Source organism: Colossoma macropomum, unplaced genomic scaffold (assembly GCF_904425465.1).
Source record: "Colossoma macropomum unplaced genomic scaffold, Colossoma_macropomum, whole genome shotgun sequence".
NCBI classification, from domain to species: Eukaryota; Metazoa; Chordata; class Actinopteri; order Characiformes; family Serrasalmidae; genus Colossoma; species Colossoma macropomum.
The window spans coordinates 2,237,270-2,257,717 of NW_023494805.1; the positions used below are offsets into that span (position 1 = coordinate 2,237,270).

The window sequence follows — 20,448 nt, forward strand, 5'->3', positions numbered from 1 at the left end:
GTACCTGTGAGCTCAGGGAATAAAAGACGCCCCTGGCGGTCAGGAGATCTGCACCCAGAGCGTGTCTGAGCCTCAGCCGTCCACCGTCTCCTTCCTCTTCCACTCATCACCCTCACCATGGCACCAAAGAAGGCAGCAAAGGAAGAGCCCAAACCCGCAGCCCCCAAACCTCCAGAGCCTGAGCCCCCAAAGGAGCCCGAGTTTAACCCCGCTGAAGTGCAGGTACTGGACCCACCTCTGTCGTTCACACTTACATTTTAAATTGAGTATTTCATAATGAATGGACCAATAGGAATGGTTCGAGATTACTTGTAATTATATTTGGCCAAATTAATGTACATTAAAAGTTAGGAACATTTTCTTTTTCTCATATGAAGCTACAATTCTTAGGTATAATGCATTATTAAAACAGTGAGAATTAGGTGTGGACAATATTTATCATTATCATGGCATTTACATTTCTTAGCATACTGTGGATATTGCCAGTACATTGCAAAAATAACATAATTAGTCCAATTTACTTGCATAAAAATAATTGTATTTATAGTTTTGTTTGTATTTCTCAGTAGTTTGTGGCATTATTGGTGCCCTTTTCCTGTTCCAGCTTTTTAAACCCCACAAAAACTAAATATTGTGATGCATATCAAGTATCATAAAAAAGTCAAGTACCATGATATATTTTTGCAATATCGCCCACCCCTAGCAATAATTTGCATCTACAGTACAACATAGAAATCTTTGGCCACTTGAAAAAGAGGTTTAAAATTTTTAGACAGTAATGGCTTATTTTGCTTTTTAAAAATGCAAATGACTGAAAATACAGTGATGGTGATTTGTTATCCTTTTGTTCAGAACGTTGGAAAAACCCAGCATTTACAGTTACCTTCCAATACCTACATTATTAAAGGTGATGGTTCTTCAAGGGTTCTTTACTAAAGAAAATGGTTCTATATTGAACCATGAACACTCAAAGAACTTTTTGCAAGATTAACGGGTTCTTTGCATTGAAAAAGGGTTCTTTACAATGACTGACAAGGGTTTCAATATAGCACCAAAACGGGTTCTACTCTTGTTAAGATGTCAAGCTTGTACACTTTTGGTGCCATATTGAACCCTTTTCAAAAAAGGTTCTATATAGAGCCATTTTCTTTACTAAAAGCCCTTAAAGAACCATTTTTTTAGGTAAGCACCAAAGCTAATCAGTGCATTCTTTTAAATGTCCAGGACCCAAGATTTTATTACACATTTCCATAACCTAAGAATAGCTAGTTTGCATCAAAGTCCCTGTAATTAATGAATAATAAGCGTTAGTATGTAATAAGCCTGAGATTTCAAAGGGTTAAACACAACAGCTTTTTAGTATATCCTTATGCTAATGCTAGCAAAGTCTAAGGCAGGGTTCTCCAACCCTGGTCCTGGAGATCTACCTTCCTGCAGAGTTTAGGTTCAACCTGTACCCAGTAAGCTGCCCCGCCCCCTTACTGAACTCCAACACATCTGATCCAGACAATCAGGGACTTGGGAAGAGGTTGATTAGCTGGAGCAGGTGTGGCAGATTGTGGTTGGAACTACGCTCTGCAGAAAGGTAGATGTCCAGGACCAGGGTTGGAGACCTCTGGCCTAAGGATACTATCAAGCTAAGGCGCTAGCATAAATGCTAATACATAAATGAACAGATTAATCACACAGCAATGTTACACTGGACCCAGAGACAGAGAAAAAATGGTCTTCAGCCGTCCATCCATTAACTGCTCTCTTTACGCAAATTACAGGCTTTTTTATGTGAATAACTTTCCCTCATTAAAATGTCATAGAGACAAATGGGCCGACGTTTATTTCTACCACCACAAAAGAAGCACTCGTTCTGTTCTTTCATGAAAGATTAGAGTTTCTCAGCAATGCAGCAAGCCACATTCTGCGTTACAGATCAGAGGGGAATAAAAAGATCCCGTTATCTTTGATGTTAGCTTCTCCGTCGACTCTCCTGAGGGACAAGTGTGACCTTCTCACACACATAATTGGCGAGTGTTTCCTGCTGCTGCCTTCAGCATTGTCGATGGTCCCTAAAGCTATTTTGAGGACCAGCGGAGACGTCATGCAGCGTAGCACACGCAAAGGGACGACCTGCTGTTAAACTGCTGATACGGCTCCGCTAACTCCTGCGATCTGTCAGTCGTGGATAATTACAGCTTAAGTCTAACGCGACTCCCAGGTTTCTATAAGCAGCCGGTGGCCCAGGTTGTTGAAATGTACATTTTCAGTTGCCTGTTAGTCACTCAAGGATGTGCATTTGACGACTATGGTTCAAACAGGGCTTAGCAAAGCAGCTCATGTCTAGCGCTAAAAATGATTCTGTTATTGCGCTGGCTTCCAGTAATGCACCCCTCCTGCGTTTTAATGTTATTACAGCTCGGGATTTCATATATTTAGCTCCGACAAGACATATGAAAGCGATATCCTAAATCATTGGTGTAGCATATCCCTTTACAAACACAAGCTACGCAATTTTTTTTTCCCAGCAATTAATGTTTTGTTTTCCTGGTGGAAGCCATGGTGAGCTGACCACACCGCTCGAGTTTCAGAAAAGCCATCGCAAAAAACAAAAGATATTTCAGCAGCCCATTTTTCCACAGTTGGGAATTTTTTGGGGTTGGTGGGAGCAGCTGTAGTCGTTCGAGTGCGCTGAGGTTCAGGCTGCACGCAATGGGTTTTTCATTATGGTCTTCCACAGTGGACCACCCACCCACTCATGGAACTGATTATGGCAGGGAAATTGCTGAGGGAACCTTCAGGAATGTTTCTATTATTACTTTTGAACCGTTTGATTCCGTTAGCTGTTCATTTTTTGTTAACTTACCATCTTTTTGCTAAGGACGCACAAGTCAAACCACAGGCCCTGGCCACTTTTTTGCACTCTCTTTATCTTCAATCTACATCTTGCTGGGGCACAGTTAGAGACTGTCGGTGTTTCTGATAAAGTGGCCAGTGAGTGGAAGTACAAGGCAGGTGTTTCTGATAAAGTGGCCAGTGAGTAGAAGTAGAAGGTAGGTGTTTCTAATAAAGTGGCCAGTAAGTAGAAATAGAAGGTAGGTGTTTCTAATAAAGTGGCCAGTGAGTGGAAGTACAAGGCAGCTGTTTCTAATAAAGTGGCCAGTTAGTGTAAGTACAAGGTATGTGTTTCTAATAAAATGGCCAGTGAGTGCACATGACCAGTACTTATATGTTGTTATGATTTTCCTTATAATATTTTTGCTCATTTTGCACCCATTGATCTGATTCAGTTCACACCACATGTTATCACCACTCAGTCAGTGAGTACACTGCGTAACCCTGACTAGCCCAAAGCTGAAAGGTCAGTGTCAAATAAGCTCACACCCTGACACCCACCTAAAGGGGTCTCCATATGTGGGAGGGGGTGGGCTCAAGGTCACGCCTGCATTGTTCTGGACAAAAGGCAGGCCGTGGCAGCTGAACGAATTGTGGGTAACTCGAGCTCCAGCTGAATGTGACAAGTCTATGTGGAATATGTGACAGGCTGTGCACCTCAAGGCCAAAGAGCTCTAAAAAAACCCCACTCGTGGCTTCTGCTCTGTTATTCTGTCACATTTCCAGCTAACTAAAGCAGCGATGAAGTCTTCTGAGGTTAATGGATGACTACGTAATTTGTGAATTAGCGCACAATCGCTGAGATATGTTATTTTCTCTCTTGCAGCTGGAGTTCACCCCCGAGCAGATTGAGGGTAAGTGTTCTCCAATTCTTTTATCAAACTGCTTCATAAAGCCCATTCACTTTTTCAAGCAGTCAGTTTATATCACTGCCCTATTATTATTAGCTGCCAGCCCATTTTAATACAAACCTCTACCTCAGCCTATCTGTGAGGGTATTACAATCCAATCAGTGTTTGTTTGACTCCCATTTATGTGCAGCCTCTGTCTTTAAAAAAACACGTTTGATTTTAATTGAAATTGCACTGAGGCTTGATGCTCACATAATCGATTTTTTACACCCCGAAATGAGAAATGTGAGGGTCACCGGCGAGCAGGGTTGTTAACGTCAGAGCACTTTACCACTGGTGGGGAATATTAAAGAGATAAACTTTCAGATTGATTGAGTTTGGTGATCGCCGAAGGCACTGAGGAAATGGCAGACAGCGGGCGTCCAGCATGCCTTCCAGCATCGCAGAGCGCTGACCGCTTCAGCTTTGAGCTTCTCTAACAGCACGGCTGTAACTTTGTTCTGAAAAGCGGTGTCCATGAGGATGAAGGTCAGGCATAAAATATTAAAATAAACTAGAATAAGCACAAAAAGCATCTACAGTAAAACTGCAGGAAACATAGGAATTATATTGTGCTGTGTGGCACATTTTTGCCTCCTATTGTATTACTGTAATACAATGTTATACTATGTAATCTATCTTTTTAAGTATCTATAACACTTTAAGTCCTAAAGTAGACACTAGTAATCAAATTTACTAGAAGATTCTTACAGCAATCCTGTAAAAAGTCCTGTATTTATTACTACTGTCCTTTTCATAATAGGCCAGCATGCTACAATCATAATACAGTACAAACACCATCTAAATAAGCAGATCCACCAGAAACCCACATTCAACAGAGTGTAAAGTTTCAGTAATGTAGCGTATAGAGCTAGCTACCTGTTCTTGAAAACTCAATATATAGGCTAATCAATCCACCAATTTTGGAAATGTCATTCAGAGTGGTTCGGTGTGAAATGCTCATCTCTAGAGAAACTTACAGAGAGAATTGTTCACAGTGGTGGTGACAGGAACCAGACGTCCACCTCTAAAAGCTCCCTCACAGAAAGTTACTACATTAAATGGTTGTGAATTCACTTTGTTTCATGATAGTTTTGAGAAGATTTCGCCTTTAAAACCCCATTCATGGTGGAGGGATACATAATATGCAGGGTGCTGTGAGGCAAAATAGTCCCCAAATAAAACGTATTATTTCAGATTTTCCACTATTTTCCATCATCAACATTCCATATAAACTCAGAAGACTCGTGTAGGTTCACTGGTGGTTCTGGATAGTAAATAAAATGTCTATATTAGTGTTGTAGTCATGGTGACCCCTGGTTCCTGTCACCACCATTGTAAAGACATCTGAACCATTTCACACCAAACCACTCTGTTTGTTGAATCACTCTGTTTACATCTGAAACATTTAATTATGCACAAATTCTGAAATATCAGTGGAGTTCCACTTACAGTAACATTACAGTGACAAAGCATAAGATGTTTAGTGTAAACAGCAAAGCTTCCTGTACATATCTGACTCTCCTTTAACAGATTATGAAGAAGGACAGTGGTAAATTAACTGCTGTTGAGCTGCTCCTCCAGTTTTAAACCTAAACGTCCTTGAGTTGTGGATATGAACTCTAGCAGAGCTGCAATAAGAGTCGAGCCTCTGCGTGTCGTCTCTAAGATCGTACCTGCTGGTGATCTTCCTCAAATGCTTCACCTGCTGTCGTCTTGTCCGCAGATTTCAAGGATGCGTTCCAGCTGTTTGACAGAACGCCAACCAACGAGATGAAGATCACTTACGCTCAGTGTGGAGATGTCATCAGAGCGCTGGGACAGAACCCCACCAACGCTGAGGTCATGTTCGTCCTTGGAAAGCCCAAAGCTGAAGGTGAGCTGCTTTCTTTCACAGGCTTTCTGTCAGATCGGCTTCATTTCTGTCACATTATGCTGAAGAGCAGCATTAATAACACTATACGACACATTCATAAGCCTTCACTGACAACTGACATAAACATAAAGACACATTCTAAAGGCTTATTTCAATTAGGCTGATGTCTTTTAACCTTGTGAAGTGTTATGGCAACTGACACTTGTTGGAATACGTCATGCAGTGTTATGACATGTCATGAAAGGCTTTTGTACACTCTTAAAAACGATAGTCCTTCAATGGTTCTTTAGGAAAGAAAATGTTTTTTTATAGAATCATGAACAACTAAAGAACGCTTTACGTGATTAAAGGGTCTTTTGGCATCATGAAAGGGTTCTTCAGATTGATTGAAAACGTGAATGAATGTGCTGTAGATGGTTCTATATATAATCTTTTTGAAAAGGGTTCTATGTAGCACCAAAAAGGATTACAATGTCAAGCTTGAACCAAAAGATGAGCGCTTTTTGGTGCCTTTTTCAAAAAGGTTCTATATCGAACCACTTTCTTTACAAAAGAGCCCTTGAAAAAACATCTTTTGGGTTCTATGTAGCACCCAAAAGAGTTCTTCTATTGATACAAGCTTGACATCATAACAATAAAAGAACCCTTTTGGGTGCTATATAGAACCGTTTTCAAAAAAGATTCTATATAGAACCATCCACATTCTCCATCAATCTGAAGAACCCTTTCCTAATGCAAACGACCCTTTAATCATACAAAGGGTTCTTTGGTTGTTCATGGTTTTATATAGAACCATTTTCTTTATGACAGAGGCCTTGAAAAAACATATTTGGGGTTCTGTGTAGCACCCAAAAGAGTACTTATATATAGTTACAAGCTTGACATCATAACAATTAAAGAAACCCTTTTGGGTGCTATATAGAACCTTTTTCAATCTGAACAACCCTTTAATCATGCACAGGATTCTTTGGTTGTTCATGGTTCTATGAAGAACCATTTTCTTTCCTAAAGAACCACTGAAGGACCATCTTTTTTTAAGTGTACATAAGCCTTTCATGATCAGTGACATAAATTTATATAAGTTCTAATTATGACTTCAATAGGCGTTTATATTGGTTCCCAGTCTAATCTATGGGGCTCCATGCTAAACATGTATGTCATTAATGTAATGTAGATTAAATGAATGCAGATGCTGTTTGGTTGGTTTAAGACGTGATGAATTTTATTCATGTTTTTTTGACTGACTGTGTTATTACTCTGTTACTACACTGCATGGCGAGTGAAATCGTCTTCAGTCTAGTCGCTATACGTAACATTTCTTATAAGATATAAGCTTATTTAATCTATTTCTAGACATTTTTACCTGCTTTAAATGATGTTATCTTGTGAAATGGTCTTATTTGAAATCCCTGTCTCACGCACCTTCTTCTCTGCTCAGAGATGAATGTCAAGATGCTGGACTTCGACCAGTTCCTGCCTAGGTTCCAGTTCATCTGCAAGGCCAAAGGTCGCGGCACCTTTGAGGACTTCGTGGAGGGTCTGAGGGTCTTCGATAAGGAGGGAAACGGCACAGTGATGGGGGCTGAGCTCCGACACGTCCTCGCCACACTGGGTATGACTCACCGCACCAGTGTTACTGTCATAAACTTTAACCTGACACTGAAATTATTTTGAAAAATTACATGAGCTCAAATAAAATACTACTATACCGTTATTAAGATTAAGGCATATTATACAATGACTACTATGATTTTTTCAGTACCTGCTATGAATTATTCAGTAACTACTAAGAATTATTTAGTGACCATTTTTAGTTATTCAGTATCTACTATGAATTATTCAGTATCTACTATGAATTATTCAGTACTTATTATGAAGTATTCAGTATCGACTATGAATTATTCAGTAACTACTAAGAATTATTAAGTGTCTATTATGAATTAATCAGTAACCACTATTAATTTATCACACTGTATTAATAATTCTGTAAATACTACATTTTCTACTATCAATGATTCAGTATCTAATATGAATTGTTTACTATCAACTATGAATTATTCAGTAACCACTATTATTTTTCAACACTGAGTTAATTATCCAGTAACTACTACATTTTTAGTACAATTTTTCTACAACGAGTTGTTCAGTGTCTACTATGAATGATCCCATATCGACTTTCAAACTAATTAATGTTATATTGTTGTAGTTACCACTGTAGATGTATGTCTATCATTAAAGCAACAGTCCAGCGTTGGTGCCCAAAACCATATTTTTCCAGTTGTCATAGTTTTCAAACAACACTGGTGCTTTTTGTGAAATTTGATTTCATATTTTGTGAATTACAAATAATTATGTTAACATTTTTCCATAAAATTATGAAATGATTTACCTCTTGGGTTGAAAGCTAGTTTTCAGTCAGGATTAGTTTAAGTCTCCGGTGTTCCTCTGTATAAGATAAAGATGGAAAGTGATGATGTACTAAAATGCAGCACTATCACACAAGATTGGAGCAGGAAAGCAGTGCCAGAACAGTTTTATCATGACATGGACAAAAGCACAACATAGAAGTGCAAAGGAGGCACATTTTACACGTCTTTTAGATGCAATTTATAAACCCTCTGAGAATTGCGCTGTCCCTTTAACACTCCTTAAACTTCCATGCTGAGCGAGTTCTGCTGTTGTGTTCAGGTGAGAAGATGAAGGAGGACGAGGTGGAGCAGCTAATGGCCGGGCAGGAAGACGCTAACGGCTGCATCAACTACGAGGGTGAGTGTCGCTGCCTGCCTGCTGATGCTTTAGCATCACAGTGTAGAGCTGAAAATCTGTGAACCACTCAGCCTTGAGCAATCTCAGATTTCACTTAGACTTATTAGATAGATAGATTAGATAGATTAGATTTATTTTGTTACAGTACAAAATGATGTTCAAATGTTTCACGATTGAATCCGAATTTGCATCTGCCAAACGCCATGAATGTAAATGCAAATATAACTGTTGACACAGTAAATACAATAAAAGGCTTTCTTTGGATTTATATACTTGAAAACAGTCTGAGAGTTTTATTTTGGCCAAATAATTATTTCAATTTGCATATTATTAATATTATTATTATTATATTATTATTATTATTATCATCTATGTTTAGATTATTGTTGGTCTAAAATGATAATTGATTCCAAAATAGCTGTACCTAAATTACAACCTTTACACTGCTAATGCGAATTATCTAGGGTTAGGGTTAACATGTAACATAATGTATGTGGTGTATTTTTGTATCATTGTTTCTATTTTTTACAGTGTTTTTCTCATTGTCCTAAGTATTTTTACCCATATGTACTGTAATTCTCACTCCAGGTGGGAGATAATTGCCCAATTTAATCTCTAAAATCACACTTTTTTAAGTGTACTGCACTTTTCTACAGTGTAAGTTGAGATATAAACGTCTCAGAGTGTCTCAGTGTGTCTCAGAGTGTGTGTGTCTCAACTGAGCTGAGGGGTTGATCAGCTGTAGATGGAGCTGTTCTTCACTCACAGCAGCTCTACAGCTCATTTTCTCTGGTTGCTTTTTGAGCTCAGTGTTGAACTCTGGCTGTGTTTTTTCTCTCTGCAGCGTTTGTGAAGCACATCATGGCTGGCTGAGCAGGTACAGCAGATCTCCACACTTCTGCATCCCATAATATATTTTATAACCTACATTTTATCCATGTAGTTATACTACTATTTATACATTAACATTTAATTTAATATTTAGAATTAAGATTTACTACATTATTATTAATATTAAGCTTATTAATAACATAATTATAAATTACATTTTACATTTATTATTGATTATATTTTATTAATTATTATTATTTTATAATTCATATTCATTTCACACATATATTTATTTAATTTGTATTTTATTGTATACAAACAAATATAAAGATTTACTGAATATATATTTACATTGTATGAGAACATGTACATAACATTTCAGCTGTAGTGTTTAATTTGTATTTAAATGAACAATTTACATTTTTAAATTTTTTTCTTCACAGAATCAAGACTGCCATCTGACGACGCAAAGTGTTGTCACAGCTTCACCCTCTTCTTTCTCTTCCTCTTTCCTTTTTCTCTTCTTTACTCTTTTATTTATAAAACATGTCCTCCACTGGCCTCTCTCTGTCCACCGACTATGACCACTTCTCAGACGCTCTCATTCTCCTTTCCTTTTTCTAAAAACCTGTACAGCCAAAAAAAACTGTATGACTGTATTGTATGTCATCACTGTTTCGTTTTGTGGATCAAAAAAACATAAAAAAAGGTTTAATTAAACTTCATGCTTGATTAAAATGGCCTCTTTACCGTCATTTTCATAGGGGAGTTTCTGTAGAAGGTGCAGTGCGCCAGCTCTCCCAGCTGGTTTGAGTTTGGAGGAACAGTGCGAGGTTCCTCATGAGAACGTGGCTCTTTCATGTGTTTTCTCTGAGAGCTGCGGTCCGCAGCGTCGGGCAAATCCAGCCGGCCTGCCCAGAGGTGACATCATCAGAGGTGCTGCTGAGCGCTGTCTTATGTGGTCGTTGGCACTCTGGGCATGAAAATGCATGAGGGCATAAATTAGGCTCTTTTGGACGGAGGACCGGTTATAATGGTCGCTTCCCAGAACCCAACTTTAACTTCAAAAATGGACACAAGACCTCAGCAAACTCCAACATCTGCCACAGAGCCTCATTTAGATGCAGTTCAGTGTACACGCAGAGAACGACACGTATGATCTACAGCTGAACAGCAGACCTGCTGGTACTGTTACTGCAGGGAAATGACGACTGCAGTAGAAATAAAGGTGACTTGAGTAGAAATACAAAATTAGCAGCTCAAAAATCTTCTTAAGTACTGAGAATATAGAACTGCAGTAGAACTTCTTAGTCCCTCCAGCATCTACCAGCTTTAGAACTGACGTTTAGGCTCCATTCCTTTTGGAATCCCTTTGGTCCAAAATAAAAGGCTAAATCTCCAAAGTCAGAGCAGTGATCAACAGTAAAGCAGAACAACAGAATAAATAAAACAGCAAAATTTAAAAAAGGAACTAATAAGAAGAAGAATGAGAAGAATATAGTAAGTAAGTATAACAAGAATGAACTGTTTCATTCTGGCTTCCAGAAATATCATAGCTGAGAGTCAGCGCTGGCTCGGGTGCTCAGTGTTTTTCTGGTTGCCTCAGGTTGTGGAAAAGTCTCTCTTCTGGTGCTGCTGGATTTGAGTGCAGCTTTCACCACAAAGTTGACCATCATATTTTAACAGACAGACTTAAAAACACAGTTTAGGCCTTACTTGACAGATCGCTACCCATTTGTCAGTGTAAATGAGTTTTCTGAACATAGGAAAGTGCAATATGGTGTCCCACAAGGTTCCGTTTTAGGGACCCTACCATTCTCGCTTTATTTACAGGCCCTGGGATACACACTTCTAAAATGATGGTTCTTCAAGGGTTCTTTAATAAAATAATGGTTCTACCTTTGCATGATTAAAGCGTTCTTTGTATCATGAAAGGGTTCTTTGCATATGAAGGGTTCTTAAGATTGATGGAGAATCTGTTGAATATGGTCTTATATAGAACTTTTTTGAAAAGGGTTCTATATAGCACCAAAAGGGTTCTTCTATTATTACAAGATTGACATCGAAACAATAGCAGAACCCTTTTTGGTGCTATATAGAACCCTTTTCAAATAGACTCAATGTAGAACCTTATTCAACACATTCTCCATCAATCTGAAGAACTCTTTCATGATTGAAAGAACCCTTTAGTCATGCAGAGAGTTCTTTGAGCATTTATGGTTCTAGGTAGAATCATTATCTTCACCAAAGTACCCTTGAAGAACCATAATTTTTAAGTGCGTACATAATCCGGAAGCACAATTCTGCCTTTCACTTTAAAGATAATGATACTCAGTTATGCGCACCAACTCGGTCAGAATCAAAGGCACAGTTGCACATAATGGAAGACCGTATTAAAGACATAATATAAATATATAATTAAATAAATGTTAATTACAAAAATGGTGTTTAGAGACGGAGAAGGAATGGATTCCTTTCCTCACTAATATACTTGGGCAGAAGTAAAAGTACTGTAATTTAAAAATTAAAAATAAAGTTTTAGTGTTTTCTTTCAACCAAAATGGGGCTAAGTAGTCTTTGTTTGGTTTTATTTCTCGGTTATTTTGGTGCATGAGGTGTAATAATTTCAAGTCTAAGACAGATGTCGGTTAAATAACTCATATGTTCAAATTTGCATTATCAACAAAATCAAATGAGAATTAAACCTTTAAAGCAGTCTCTTTGTTTGCTCAGGTGAACTCAACATTGAACTCAAATTCAGGTGCACCACACAGTCAAAGAGTGTATGCACTGACACCAGCACCCCCTAGAGGCCTGAGTGGTGCACTTCATTAAAGCCTTACCCCTCTTTGCCTGCAGAAGGAGCAGACACAAGGGCAAATTTAAATAAATTAACCGAATTAACTATAACAAAAGCAAAGGTTTGAACACGACCTGGTCAAATTCCATGTTTTGTTGATCTTCTAAGTGTAAATAAATGAACACATCCTCTACAGAGAACATACTTCTGCACATTTTACATATACATTCCTGTATGTGGCTCATACAGTACAAATCCATCACAAGTAAACATGACACAGTTACTACACACCTCTGATAACTAGTGCAATACAAGAAGATACAATCTCTTAAATCACCAACGATAATCCCAGACCCAAATGAAGCCTAAACCCAGACTAAATAGGATTCTTCATGGTTACAAACACCACTGCTGTTGCTATTTAGTCAAAGACAAGACTTAACCCACCTCCACTGCATTGATAAAGCTTGAAGAAATTCTAAAATTTAGGGGAGCTTTTCTACCAGAGCTTTTGTAATGTAGCCTATTCAGCAAACACACCAGCAGAGGGAGCCATTTTACAATGTAGATCATTTTCAATGTGACTGCAGTTTAACTCTATATCATTGAGAAAATATACAATTTAAATCACAGCACATATTAAATAAAATATATAAAACAGTATATTAGCCAAAAATGAAAAAGAACAGAAAATAAGTTTCTACCAGAGCTTTTGTAATGTAGCCTATTCAGCAAACACACCAGCAGAGGGAGCCATTTTACAATGTAGATCATTTTCAATGTGACTGCAGTTTAACTCTATATCATTGAGAAAATATACAATTTAAATCACAGCACATATTAACAGTTACTGTGAAATATTCTCCAAACACATAATCAAAAAGCCAACTAATCCTTATCAATAGTACAATGATGATAATATATATGATATGTATCCCATGCATTTGTCTTCTCTAATATAAATGTGTACTATTTTTATTTTAAGCAGAAATACTTTCCTGTACATGTTCAGTTTGAATAAGTTGTACACTGCACATTGTATTCAGCGCGTAGCCCAGGGGTGGGCAGTGCCATCCTGGAAAGAAGCATGGCCGCCCTTCTGGCCACCACAGTTATGGAAAAGATGGTCATCCGTCAACAATAAAGCCTCAATTACGCTTTATGGTGGAATCAGGGTAGTTACCAATCAGTTATGAGAGTCTGATGGTGCTGCATTTAATAATTAGCGTATCTTGCTAACAGGCAAGTAAATGTGTGCTTGGTCCTCTGTCTTTCAGTTCATTTTGGCAGTAGCTGTGTTGATGTAAGTGATGACCAAGGCATCACTTTTTTATGTCTTTTTAATACAGAAACACTATATTATTTCGTTTTTTCTAGCTGTGTGCCCTCACAATAAAATCTCTGGGTCTCATCTGGTCTCTGCATCCTATAAGTTGTAACTTCGTCCCTGATTTTATTCTTTAAATTCAACAATAAATAAATAAATAAATAAATAAATAAATAAATGAATGAATGAATGAATGAATGAAAAAAAAAAAACATAGTTCTTTGCTCTGCAGCTTTCGGAAAAGTGCAACGCCCGGCTTAGCCAATCATATCAGACCTGGTAAGTTTTAAACCAATCAAATCAGACATGGGGGCGGGACTCTGCTGCTACGCGCTCTGCAGTCGTCAGTTAGCAACCGCTAAAGCTCTGACAGGATTTTGGCTGAAAGCTAACGGCTAAAATTCACTAAAATAATTAATTAAATAATTTAGCCTCATTAAAACGAATTAATAACATCCAGAATGAAACAGTAAGTAGTTTCAGACTAAGGTTTGCCAACCTACATTACGGATTTATGGCTAATTATAGTCAATATAGCTGAGTTTTTACCCGGTTGCTTGTAGCTGAGTTAGCTAACTTTATGTTTCGCTGAGGTAAATAAAAAGGGGAAGGCTAACACTGAGACTAGCTGACTGAGGAGATAACTAGATTATGAAGTTTAAGACTCTTAGTGAAAGTGTGAAGGAGCAAAAGAAACAGAAATAGCGTTATTTACACTCCATTATATATTATTATTTGGAAACAGTCACACCAGGAGTTATTATCTGTATACTGTTGTTCACAGTAAGGTCATAACAGTGAAAAGGCCACTCAGTGTTGATCATAATGCCATTTTATATCTCTCAGTTCCTCAGCCTGTAGATGGAAACTAAGAGATGGCAGCTCCGTAGAAGGCCAGTCAGGTGAGAAGATTTTTTTTTTTTTAATTCATAAAATAAACACATAAACGAATAAAAATGTAACTGACTAATCTCTCAATAAGTCTTTGCCTCTAAATCAGTGTTTAATTAAAAAATAATAATAATAACGTTACTAAACACAGGTGAGGAGATGAATTGGGAAGCTGAATGAGACTGACAGGGCTGGAGGAGCAGATCTGATGGAGGTTAGTGATGAAGAAGAAGGTGAGCTGTTTAAGATGTCAGTTAAAATTAATACTGAATTTGTAAAAGTTATTCTCTGAATAAATCCTCATTTGTGAGAAAATTTAAAAAAAGGTTAAAGAAAAAAAGAAAAGTTCAAGTGGATTTTTTTTGCATAATTAATAATAAATGCTAAAGAAATAAACAGAGTCATTCGGAGTGGTTTAGTGTGAAACGTTCTGTTCTGCGGTCAGAATTGTTCACGGTGGTGATAGGAGCCAGATGTCCACCTCTAAAAGCTCCCTCACAGAAAGTTACTACATTAAATGGTTATGAATTCACTGCCTGACGTCTGAGACACTGTTTTATGATAGTTTTGAGAAGTTTTTGGTTAAAATATGTATATTTTTTGTCATTTTTATGGCGGAGGGATACATGCAGGGCATTGCGAGGCAAAATAGTCCCCAAAGAAAAATTATTTCAGATTTTCCACTATTTCCATCATCAACATTCAATATAAAGCTCAGAAGACTCGTGTAGGTTCACTGGTGGTTCTGGATGGTAAATAAAATGTCTATATTTGTGTTGTAGTCGTGGTGACCCCTGGTTCCTATCACCACCACTGTAAAGACATCTGAACCATTTCACACCAAACCACTCTGAATCACTGTGTTCACATCTGAAATGCTCAATTATGGAGGAATTTGGAAAAATCAGTGGAATTCCCCTTAATACTGTAAACACAACAACAGAACAAAATCACACTCTTTCTGATTGCAGAATCTACAGAGATAGCATTGCTTGACTTTAATAGGTTTATACATTCTTGAAAAATTCTCCTGGAGCGTGCCCCCAGACTGCCCCTAGTAATCTCCCTATCCATGAATCTCTTGTGACACCCCTGCTAACAGCTGGTGTTCTTCATCACTTAGCGTGCCAAAAAGACTCAATAATAATTTTATTTTTTAATTTTTTAGTTTTATTTCATATACTAATGCACTTTGTCTTTGCTTCTGTTGTTCTTTTGCTTTTATTTGTATAAAACCCTTTGAATTCCCTTGATGTATGAAGTGTGCTATATATAAATCTGCTCCATCTTCTTTTATTCAGCCACTAGATGGCGTAAATGCATCAGAAAAGACCAGCTTGCTATTGGAGGAATACACTGAGAGAAACTGACAGAGAAAAAGATCTAATATATAAGGTGTGAACACACTAACAGTAGTGTAATCAGGAGGAAGCTGTAAATAAAAATGAAGAAATGTTAGATGTGTCCAGAATGATGAAACAGAGCTGTAGAAGATTCTGAAATGACTGAGAAACCTGTAGAACATTAAGAAAGAAGTTTTAACGAAATGAACATCCAGAAAGAAGTTCATCAATATCTAGAATGCTAATGATATTAGTATCCCAAATGCATCATACCTGAAAAGTGCATTCTTAAAACAGATGTGTTCAAAAACAAGACACTCTCTCTCTAAACAGACATATCAGTGTGTTCAGTTGGAGACAACACATTTTGTACTTTTACTTTCGATACTTAAGTACATTTGAAGGCAAATAGTTTTGTACTTTTACACAAGTGGAGGTCTAAAGGGAGAAAATTTTACTGGAGTAATATTTTACCTTGGGTATCTCTACTTTAACTCAAGGACATGGGTTTGTGTACTTCGTCCACCACTGATTTCTATATCCGGTTATGGATAGCACATTATGTTTTACAGAATGTGTTAAATCAGAAAACAATATGACACAAAAAGTGTTCAAACAGGTAACACAAGTTAGTGTGTTGTTATTTAGCACATCACTTTTTAGGCTGTGGTGACCAAAATATAGGTTGTTTCTCATGGTTTTATTTGTGTTACCCAATGCCAGAACAAGCAGAAGCTACATTATTTACCTGTGCAGAACTTGAAGAGTTTAATCTTTACTTTTCACTACATGAACTATGAAGGAAAAGATACAAACAAAGCAAAGACAATTAATAAACAGTTTTTAAAACACTCAAGGAAGGATCGAGGATGTGATAAAGACATGCGGGATGCTTGCTGGACACCTCCTTCCATTCAGGGGTAGACTGGACATTTGGACGTTCTGGAAGTCCAGAATGGCCTTCCATCCAATGGCTGTCGGCCTGGCTCCATGGTTCATCGACCTTCATCGACCTTAACAAAGGTTTATTTTTGCAAATTTTCACCAGCAGCAGCATCTCGCTGACCAATCAATGTCACCTCTGCCTTTGGAATGACCATAGCCAAGATGCAGAGCAGCAAATAAAGCTTTTTCACGAATGCTAAAAGGATCAGAATCTTCAAAAGCAGCTCAAACTGAACTGCGTGGAAGCACTCAGCGTTTCAGCTTTTGAATGAAGTGATGAAGATCTTCATGCTACTTTCACTTTTCCAAAATAGACAGTAGGCCAGTGTCACTGTTTGCTCGATCTGTGACGAATGAACGTTACCCATTTGACATCAAGCTATTTAAATAATCTTTTGTTTACTAAAACAAACAAAGACGTAAAGCGAAATAATCAATTTCAAATTGATATAAATGTACATGGAGTACATTATTTGAAGTGCTGTTATAGGAAATTAGACATGTAAACTCTGTGTCTAAAATAATTTACCTTTACATTTATTTATTTAGCAGCTGCTTTTATCCAAAGCAATGTACAAATGTGCTGTATCTACACATGCTGGTTGTGGTTGGCCTATTTGGTCCAGGGCTGTTTTTAGTCCCAGTCCGTCCCTGCCTCCAATACATCTGTTATCCATTCATCTGATGTCAATGTTTTTATTTTGGTTCACCGAAAAAAAAAAAGAAGTGGAATATGCCTCATTTCTGTCATTTTTGGGTTATTTAGCTTGCCAAATTGACCAGCAGGACCAGTGTATACAAGTAAGATGATTTATTTGAATTTTCTACCATCTATAAACAAACTTCTTTGGTACCCAAAGAAAGTTCTGAATGTAACACCAATTTTTTAAATACTGTGGTGTGTAGTGGTCACATTACACAAAAAAATGGTCAGTTGTAATAAACACCATACACCAGAATGTGTGTATTATAGTACATTACTACCTTACTGTTAACAATATTCCTATGGACAGAAGGTTTTTTTTGGGGGAAGGGATTTTTCCCCAATTTAGCCATCTCCAATTCCACCCGCTGGTTAGAACTCCCCCAATCACACGATACCAGGAGGGTGTAGGCTAGCACAGGCTTCCTCTGAGACCTGTCGCCATCGCTTCTTTTCGAACTGCCTCTCACGCAACGTCATTGGACAGTCGGAAGAAAGCGCCAACCAGCAGTTCTGTTACGTCAGCTAACAGACGCCTGTGTTGACTAGCATCGTGTTAGGTGATGGGGGAGGGGGTCAAAAGGGGCCATCCTACCCACCCTCGCTCTCTGGGTGGGGAGGATGGCCCCTTCTGGACTCCCGGCAACAGATGGCTGTAGAACTCTCCAATCTCCTGATGACAGGGCCAACGCTTAGGCGGTTGCGCCACTCGGGAGCACTGGACAGAAGTTTTAGTGCATTATGGAACCTAACTTTATGAATTTGTATACTTTTGCTGAGGTGTTCTGGATGCAATTATAACTACTAAAGAGCAATTATACAGGCATATGCTAGTGATTATGAGTTGTATATCTATATCAGTATTTCATGTAGCATATTATAAATGTATTTATAATGCATTATGAACACAGAATGAAGTACTGAAGTACTGAACTTGTAAAATGTATATGTGAGCTAGAAATAAAGTGAGACATATTTTAGACTGGAGAAAAGTTTATTTAAGCCACAGCATTTCCAGTGTCTTATTTTTCATCCAGTATTTTTATCCAGTATCTAATTTCTGCTACTGAATTTGCAATGTTACATTAGCATCAAGCTAACAGTTCCATACAGTGATTTTCCCACACTGGATTTAATATTCTTATGGTGCCACTAGTTTAAACAATGACATTCAAAGCTTGTAATATGTGCTTTATATTGCATATTACAGTCTGTCATTGAATCCTTCAGTAAATACTTCAAAGTAAAGCCTCAATGGTGCTGTTTTTTGGAGGAGCCTGTTAGCTGTCTGCTGAGCGGACTGGTTAAACAAAACCACAATCTTACAAAGGGAGTGTTTAGTAGAGACAGACAAGATTGATAACATTACAAATAAAAAATAAAACAATTAAAAATCCCATGGAGGTGCTAACAGAAATGAGCATTATTGTACTGGTGGTAATCACACTCCACTGCCTTCACTCCTCAGCAACTTCATTTTGAGTGTAACTTCAGAAGGGGTCCCATGAGGAGGGAATGATGGGTTTGGGTTACCGCGATGTAATGTAAAACTAAAGTTTATTAAAAACATTAATGTCTAAAACATGCTTAATTTTATCTAGAGCTCACAAATATTAATTAAGTTCTTATAAAGGGATCACAAAATCATTATTTCTATAAATAAAAATCTATACCCAAAATAACAAATATATTAAATCTGTCACTATAATTGAAACTTGCAAATATGTTACGATACATCAGAATTGACTATAAGCTATTATTCCATTCCAGAAAACTATAATTTATAAGTTGGAAAAATATAATTATAACATGGCTCTGGCAGGTTATACTGCATTGGAGAAGCCATGACTTTCTTTTACACTGACAATATAACATTTTATGAACACTACTTATAATGTGTTACGTTAACAATTCATAATACAACCCCATTTCCCAACAAGTTGCAGAATGTAAATAAAAATAGAATGCAATGATATGCCAAACATGTAAACCATATTGCAAAGGAAAATACTACAAAGATAACTTATCAAATGCTGAAATGTTGAGAAATTTTGTTGTTTTTTGAAAATTATATGCCTATTTTTAATTTGATGCCAGCAACACGTTCCAAAAAGATGGGATGGGGGCATGTTTACCATTGTGCTGCATCACATTTTCCTTTAAAAACAATCTGTAAGGGTTTGGGAACTGAGGAGACAAAGCTGTAGTTTTGAAAGTGAAATGTTTTCCTCTTCTTGTTTGATACAGGATTTCAGCTGCCCGACAGTTTGGGGGCTCATTTGTCATATTTTTCATTTCATAATGCGCCAAATGTTATCAGTGGGTGACAAATCTGGACTGCAGGCAGGTCAGTTTAGCACCCAGACTCTTTTAATATAGAGCGATGCTGTTGTAATACATGCAGAATGTGGTTTGGCATCGTCTTGCTGAAATAATCAAACCCTAACCCTACCCCTAAGATGTCGTCTGGATGGCAGCATATGTTGCCAAAACATGTATATATCGTTCAGCGTTAATGGAGCCTTCACAGATGTGCACGTCACCCATGTCAGCCTTGTCCCTTGCATACAGAGGTTTCTCCAGATTCTCTGAATGTTTGAATGATATCATGTACTGTAGATTATGAAAAGCTCAAGTTTTTTGCTAATTTAAATTGAGAAACGTTATTCTTGTACATTTACGGCATTTGGCAGACGCTCTTATCCAGAGCGACTTACAGTTTGATCATTTTACACAGGTAGGCGAAGGTAGTGTTAGGAGTCTTGCCCAAGGACTCTTATTGGTATAGTGTAGGGTGTTTACCAAGGTGGGGTTTGAACCCCAGTCTACAGTGTAGAAGGCAGACGTGTTATCCACCACACTATACCAACCATTTTTGATCGTGCAGTCTTTCACAGAGTAGTGGACCCATCCTCATCTTTACTTCTGAAAGACTCAGCCTCTCTGGGATCTGTTTTAATACCCGATCATATTACTGGCCTGTTGCCAATTAACCACCAGGTGTATTTTTTAGCATTACACAACTTTACCAGCATTTAGTTGTCCCCATCCCAACTTTTTTGGAACATGTTGGGGGCTTCAAATTCAAAATGGGCATATATTTTTTCAAAAAACAATTTCTCAGTTTCAACATTTGATATGTTGTCTTTATACCACTTTCAATTAAATATACTGGTTAAAGTATTTGCAT

General features: G+C 37.6%; 2 protein-coding genes across 2 annotated transcripts in view; one reads left to right on the forward strand and one right to left on the reverse strand.

Annotated features, from left to right (window-relative positions):
• myl13 (myosin, light chain 13) lies at positions 1-9,989 on the forward strand. The gene is made up of 7 exons (XM_036597335.1): positions 1-222; positions 3,713-3,740; positions 5,503-5,652; positions 7,091-7,264; positions 8,341-8,418; positions 9,263-9,295; positions 9,693-9,989. Exons 1-6 carry the CDS (start codon positions 118-120, stop codon positions 9,289-9,291), a joined length of 564 nt encoding a protein of 187 aa, XP_036453228.1. The 5' UTR covers positions 1-117; the 3' UTR covers positions 9,292-9,295; positions 9,693-9,989.
• The window catches only part of LOC118826037, a 22,983-nt gene continuing 12,516 nt past the window's right edge, over positions 9,982-20,448 (reverse strand). Inside the window, exon 8 of the mRNA XM_036596929.1 lies at positions 9,982-10,160. Coding sequence (XP_036452822.1) covers positions 9,982-10,160 — 179 coding nt within the window. The remainder of the gene's footprint in view (positions 10,161-20,448) is intronic.